The following is a 6,970-nucleotide window of genomic DNA, read 5'->3' as shown; positions in this document are numbered from 1 at the left end:
TGGGAGTGGGGACCGGTCGAGAGGGAGGGGGAACCGAGAGAGAGAGAGCTGCTTGAAGACCTCCCATACGGGGTCCCCAAATGGTCCTCCGCCAGCTGGATGGCGGTCTCCAGGGATGCTGGCCGATGGCACTGAACCCATTCGGCTGTCCGTTTCAGAAGCTGCATGGACAACTGTTCCAGGACCACCACATCCACCACCCGTTGGCGTCGCGATCCTCCGGCAATAACCATTGTCGGCAGGCTTCCCGGAGCTGCTGGGCAAAGGCAAACGGGTGGAGGGTCAGCGATCTAAAGCACTGACCCTCCAGGAGTGTGAGAAACAGCAGAAACGCTGAGAACGATACAGTCAGAAGACTTTCAATCTACAGATCAACATCATTTACCATTAATTTACTGTAACACTAACTGCACCATGGTATTGTGTCAGAAATGTGGAATATTCATATAGAATTTTATTATATTATTAATGTAGCCAAGTCAAGTCACCGTTATTTGTATAGCACTTTTTACAATACAGATGGTGTTTTTTCGGGTCTCAGGAGTATATTTACATAAGTGCTCTAGTGTAGTTATTTACCTGTAGTTGTTAATGAAGATGGGTATCATCAGATTTCTGTTTATTCTTTCATTTTTAATTCTTAATGTTATTTAGAAAGACAGACAACACAGAAATACATAGAATGTGTGACTTATGTGAGTGCAGTGTTACTGAATGAGCATTTTAAATTGATGTGCTCAACGCTTGCTTTTGTGTTGACAGACACTCTTTTAATATAGTTATATAATGATATACAAAGAGCCAACACTTAGTGCCTCTTTGATTTCTTGATGATTTTGGCAAATCTGCTTCTTCCACACAGAAATTCAGCTGGAATATTCCATCAGTTTACAAGTGAAAACGAGCATCAAAGCGTCAGGAAGAAATCTGCAAAGACTGAGTTTATTAAAGAGGACAGAGAGAAGATGAGAGATCCAGAACCCTGCAGAATCAAACACACTGAAGATACTGAAGAACTAACAGGTTGGTGTTTATTCTTCATTCTTCATTAATAATGCTGACGGTTATAAAGTTTCAAGTAGTTTTAGATTGCGTTTGTTGTAATTAGAAATATCTTAGCTCTGCAATAATATACTGTAACTAAATAATCAAATAATAAGGGACACTTTCTATAAACTGGGTACTTTTTTTTTGCAACAAAATGAATTATGCTAGATGATTGTGTTGTTGATCAAACACATTTAAAATTCTTCCTACAGAAACATGGGATATGTGCCTATAATGTTTTAAAAATCATAATTTGAAGATCAATGTACCTCATTCATGGACATTTTCAGGGACGTATATATAAAATGTACTAGATGTATTTATAAAACTTCATCAAAAATATCAAAATATTCCCAGACAGCAACATAGTGTTGGCCCACATCTGGCCCACATGGATTTCACGCGGGACAGATGTGGGCCGGATCTGGGCCAACACTATGTAGCTGTCTGGGTTGTATAGCAATTGTCTACTTTCCACTGTTACATCAGGGTTCGATTTGATGTCTTTTAACTTTTTTATGAGTTACTGACAAATAAACTGTTTTTGCTTTTATTTCAGAGTTGATTGAAGAAAACGAGGACAATGAAGAATTGAGAGTTCATACTGGAGAGAAACCTTACAAGTGTTCACACTGTGACAAGAGATTCAGTCAGTTAGGAGCCCTGAAAATACAAGAGAGGATCCACACTGAAGAGAAACCGCACACATGTGATCAATGTGGGGAGAGTTTCACACACAAAAGAAACTTTACGGAGCATATGAGAGTTCATACAGGAGAGAAACCGTTTACTTGTGATCAGTGCGGGAAGAGATTCTCACACTCAGCAAACCTTAAGAGACACACAAACATCCACACTGGAGAGAAACTGTACACATGTGATCAATGCAGCAAAGCATTTTTGTGCGCTTCATACCTAAGGACACACCTGAGAGTTCATACAAAGGAAAAACCACATTCATGTCATTTGTGTGGAAAGAGTTTTGCATTTCCACAAAGTTTGAATGTACATCAGAAAACACATACTGGTGTGAGCGAGTACATGTGCTTTGAGTGTGAGAAGACTTTTACTTCAGCAAAGTGTTTAAAATGGCACGAGAGGATTCACACTGGAGAAAAACCATACAAGTGTTCACACTGTGACAAGAGATTCAGTCGGTCAGAAATCCTGAAAACACATGAGAGGATCCACACTGGAGAGAAACCTTACACATGTGACCAGTGCGGGAAAAGTTTCACAATAAAAGGAAGCCTTACAGTACACATGAGAGTTCATACTGGAGAGAAACCATACACTTGTGATCAGTGCGGGAAGAGTTTCACACAATCAGCACATCTTAAGGATCACATGAATATCCACACTGGAGAGAAGCGGCACACATGTGATCAATGCAGCAAAACATTTTTGAGAGCTTCAGAACTTAAAAAACACCTGGTAGTTCATACAAAGGAGAAGCCCCATTCATGTTATTTGTGTGGAAAGAGTTTTTCATTACTACAAAGTTTGAAAATACATCAGAAAATACATACTGGTGTGAGAGAGTACATGTGCTTTGAGTGTGAGAAGACTTTTACTTCAGCGTGCCATTTAAAACTGCACCAGAGGATCCACACTGGAGAGAAACTGTACAAGTGTTCACACTGCAGCAAGAGATTCAGTCGGCCAGAAATCCTGAAAACACATGAGAGGATCCACACTGGAGAGAAACCGTATCACTGCACTGCATGTGGGAAGAGTTTCAATCATTCTTCTGCTCTACGCAGACATACAAAAAACATTCACAGTAAGTAGATCATCTTCAGATCCAGCACTTTCAGATCTGATGCTGCATCCTCACCAAATGTGACACAATAATGCATCAAGCAATAAAATATAATCTGGATAAATCTGTCATTACAAGTGACATGACGAAGAAACATTATCTAAAATTTTCACAGTGAATAAAGTTAATCTTTGTCTTCAAAACCAGCAGATTCAACTGAGATTCAGATCAACTTAAAGATAGAGTTCCTTCCCAAAGAACAATGTCAAAAAGTTTTATTCTTGTTTGTCATTTTGCTTCATGATATAATTTATATCAGTGTGCTTTCTTATGATTTTCATATTATGTTCAATTGTCTTATAATGCATATGTGTCACTTGCTTACTCTGTCATGAATAAAAGTAGAAGCTTTTTACAAAATGTTCTTGTTCAGGAAGCTGAAGAAGAGAGGGTAACACTTGTAAGAAAGACAGATTTATTTTTAATTTTGTTCTTCACTGTTGTTTTCAGAACGACTAGTTATTTTTCCACTTTTGATGTATTTAGAAAATGCAGATGCAATATATACTGTCATGTAGCTTTGCAACTCATGCTTCTTTGCTTCTCTTGTAAGCAAGGATGGGTACCGCTACCTGGTATTAAACCGGCTAAATTATGAAAGACTGTGTTCTGTTGTTTAGTAGGTACAACATTAACCTTTCACAGGATGGACGACATAACAGCCAGCCATAACTTCTGACAACTTTTATTATCCTCCTCACAGTACCATAACACACACAATATACAATGCTGTACATAATAATTCTGTACAATTCTAGACTACCCAGAATCTTCAACCGAGTGTGGGGAATATCCCCATTGACTACCCAGAATCTTCAACCGAGTGTGGGGAATATTCTGCCCCATTGACCACTCAGTGTTTTTCCAGGGTATCTCTAACTACAAACAAAGTCTTTTAGATACCCGGGAGGAGCTCTAATCTGGGAAGGATACCTTCTGGCACATGGTGAGGTCGGTTGGCATACCTTCTGAATTTCAGGCGTGGAAGTTGAACTTTCAGAGCACGGAGATACCTGTATATTGGCTGAATCTGGAAGGTCAGATGTCACAGGAGATTTTGGAGTTGGTGAGAGATGAAACCTGTTTCTAGTCAAGGTACCTCTGGGTGTCTCTATAAGTTATGATCTAGGAGAGCCAGAAGTGGACACAACAGTGCCCCTTTCAGAAGTGTCTTTGACCAATATATGTTCACCTGGTCGTAAGTGTGTCATGTCAAGTACTTTGTGTCTTCGGTCAAATTTTGCTTCTGTTTCTGTGTATGTCAGTTCTATCTTTTTCAGCTTTTCCAAATCCGCACACTCTGGACTGAGCTGAGATGGAATCACAGGAACTTGTGTTCGGAGTTTCCTTCCCATGAAAAGCTCGGTAGGACTGTAAACATTTGGCAAGAGGGGCTGCTCGGTAAGACATTAGCGCAAGATAGGGGTCAACCGACTTTTTCAGGAGGTTCTTGGTTGTCCTCCCCGTTGCTCTGCGGAAAGTGAGGACTCGACATCACATGGTCGAAACCTCAGTCTTGTGCAAAGACACGGAAACAATCTGAAGCAAACTGTGGCCCGTTGTCCCATTTTTGAAACCTAATAAAAACCTTGAAAAGTAGTCCACAATGACCAAGTATTGCTTGTTGTCTTTTTAGACCACGACCTTGTTGGAAATTCAGTAGGCAGCATGGTTTCTTTGAAATGTATTCTTTCACGTGCACGTGTCACAGTTCTCAATCATTTTTGTTAGGTCTTTACTGAAACCGGGCCACCAAACTGACTGCTTGGCTCTCTCTCTCTCTACACCTTTTTATGCCATGATGACTTTCATGCATTTTTTCCAGTATCTCAGCTCGGAGTGACTTTGGAACAACAATCCTGATTCCACTCAATAACAGCCAATTTTGAGCAGAAAGGTCTCCTGAGAATGACATGTAAGGTTGGAATGTTTTGTCAATGGAAAACTTATCTGGCCAACCCTTCCACACAGTATTTCTTTAGCTGCTGGAGTATAGAATTATTTTCTTGGTGCTCTTGGACCTCTTTGAGCCTCTTTTCAGTAGCTGGAAGGCTTGCCATGACAGAGTCAGCATACAGATTGATGTCTTCTTCAGAAAGCCCTTCTGCTGTACTGTTTATGGGAGCTCTAGACAACACATCTACTGTTGCTATGTTTTTGCTGGCCACATGTGATATGGTGTATGAAAACCTTTAGAAGACGCATACGAAGTCGCTGAATGTGTGGAGGGAGTTCATCCAAGCTCTTGGAGCTGAACAGAGGAACTAGAGGTTTATGATCAGTTTCAATGTGGAAACTTTTCCCAATGAGAAGCTCTGCAAACCTCTCACAGGGCCATGTGGAGGCCAACACCTCCTTCTCTATTTGCGCGTATCGCTGCTCTGTGTTACTGAGAGCCTTCGAAGCAAATGCCACAGGTTTCCATATGTGGTCTGCTTACTTCTGGAGGAGAACATCACCCAGTCTGTGTGAAGAGGCATCCCCAGAAATAACCGTATCCTTGTTTGGATCATACCGCGCCAGACCCCCAAACTCACATATTGGAGTTTCTCAATAAGTCTCTGAGTGGCTGTGGTTTTGCTGCCAAATGTGCTAAGAATTTACCAAGGTGGATAACATTCCCAAAAACCACCTCACTTCACTGACATTACCTGGTTGTTTACCTTAACTGCCTCTAGCTTGTCTGGGTCTGCACTCACCCCTGCCGCCTCAACAATCTGTCCGAGAAACTTGATCTTCACCTTGGAAAACTCACGTTTCTCATTGAGTGTGACTCCTGCTTCCTGAAGTCTTGAGAGCACCCATCATAGCCTCTCATTGTGTTTGCTCTGCGATGACCCCCAGACGAGCACGTCACCCATTTGACAAACAGCACCTTCCAGTCCTCAAGAATTCTGGACATGCGCTTTTGGAATGCTCTGGTGCAGAAGAGATACCAAAGCATAGACGGTTATAACAATATCGGACAAATGGGGTTATAAAGTTGTGAGCAAAGAGTATTCATTTGAAAGTGGAATCTGCCAAAAACCTGCATTGGCATCAAGCTTGGAAAACACTTTGACTCCCGCAAGTTGTCCTAATGTGTTTTCGACAGAAAAGAGAGGGTGTTTTTCTCTCATAACCAATTTGTTCAGTTCCGTGAGATCTGTGCAAATTCTTACTTTACACTTTGAAATTACACCCTGCTGTTCCATACGCTTTAACTCTTCCTTCACTTTTGGTAAGAGAGGGAGGGAAATGCATCTTGGTGTCGAGAGAGAGAAAGGTTTTGCACCCGGCTTTAGCACAATGCTGTACTCACTCTCCATTTTGCTTAAGCCACTGAAGAGTTTTGGAAACTCCTTTTCCACTCGTTCTTTGGAGGTTAAGCTGACAACATCCAGCCTAGCTACCAGTTGAAGCATAGTAACTGCTGGCCTGCCCAACAATGGCATGTACAACCCATCTACAACATAAATGTCCTGTTAGGGCTAGGGTTAGGGTTAGGGCCTAACCCTAACCCACTGAGGGTGGCTGTGAGGTTCCACCTGGCCCCTGGAGGACTTTCCTAGGTTTCAGTTTGTGGAACTAGCCCTGGTTGTACAGCGTCACAGGAACTGCGGTGTCATCAGCCCCCGTGTCAATTTTGAACATTGTCTCGAAATTGTCCATTTTTATTTCAGCCATCCAGGGACTTCCTGCTACATCAGATGTCAGTGAACCAAGGAATGTGATATCCTATTTTGTATCCAAAGTTAGCGCTGCTATATTCACCTCATACACCTTCTTTGACTTACACACTCTAGCATAATGTCCCTTTTTATGACAATGATGTCATATTAAATCTCTTGCGGGACATTGCACTAATAACCTGGCCCCTTAGCTGCTTTTTTTGAGTTTAAGCTCCGTCAAGTTAATTCTTTGTCGTCTAATTTTTTTTATCTTAAAATCAATTTTATACACCATCATTTTCGTTTCTATAACGTGTGAATATATCCCCTATCGTATTCTACAACAAAAACCGAGCACCTTGTTATCACTAGTTTTATTTTGATTTCCCGAGTCCGCTATTAGCAAATAGCCCGCTAGCATCGCCAGCGTGGTTGCCGCTAATCTCACTTA

The 6,970-nt window shown here is 41.3% G+C and overlaps 1 protein-coding gene across 1 annotated transcript; it reads left to right on the top strand.

The window, feature by feature from the left end:
• The first annotated feature begins 1,438 nt into the window (after nt 1–1,438).
• Nucleotides 1,439–2,866, top strand: LOC107712623 (zinc finger protein 525-like). The gene is made up of 3 exons (XM_016517944.1): nt 1,439–1,475; nt 1,607–1,763; nt 2,352–2,866. Exons 1-3 carry the CDS (start codon nt 1,439–1,441, stop codon nt 2,836–2,838), a joined length of 681 nt encoding a protein of 226 aa, XP_016373430.1. The 3' UTR covers nt 2,839–2,866.
• Nucleotides 2,867–6,970: the final 4,104 nt, after the last annotated feature.

Source organism: Sinocyclocheilus rhinocerous, unplaced genomic scaffold (assembly GCF_001515625.1).
Source record: "Sinocyclocheilus rhinocerous isolate Xijiao unplaced genomic scaffold, SAMN03320098_v1.1 scaffold10182, whole genome shotgun sequence".
Taxonomy (NCBI): Eukaryota; Metazoa; Chordata; class Actinopteri; order Cypriniformes; family Cyprinidae; genus Sinocyclocheilus; species Sinocyclocheilus rhinocerous.
This window is presented reverse-complemented; position numbering and strand designations above follow the sequence as displayed.

What these genes read in the sequence shown, in the direction of transcription:
- LOC107712623 (XM_016517944.1), top strand. Translation starts at nt 1,439, where the DNA reads ATGGATTTCACGCGGGACAGATGTGGGCCGGATCTGG. An exon ending in CAGATGTGGGCCGGATCTGG is followed by an intron (nt 1,476 to 1,606) that starts GCCAACACTATG and finishes CTTTTATTTCAG; the next exon opens with AGTTGATTGAAGAAAACGAG. An exon ending in AAACCGCACACATGTGATCA is followed by an intron (nt 1,764 to 2,351) that starts ATGTGGGGAGAG and finishes CACTTGTGATCA; the next exon opens with GTGCGGGAAGAGTTTCACAC.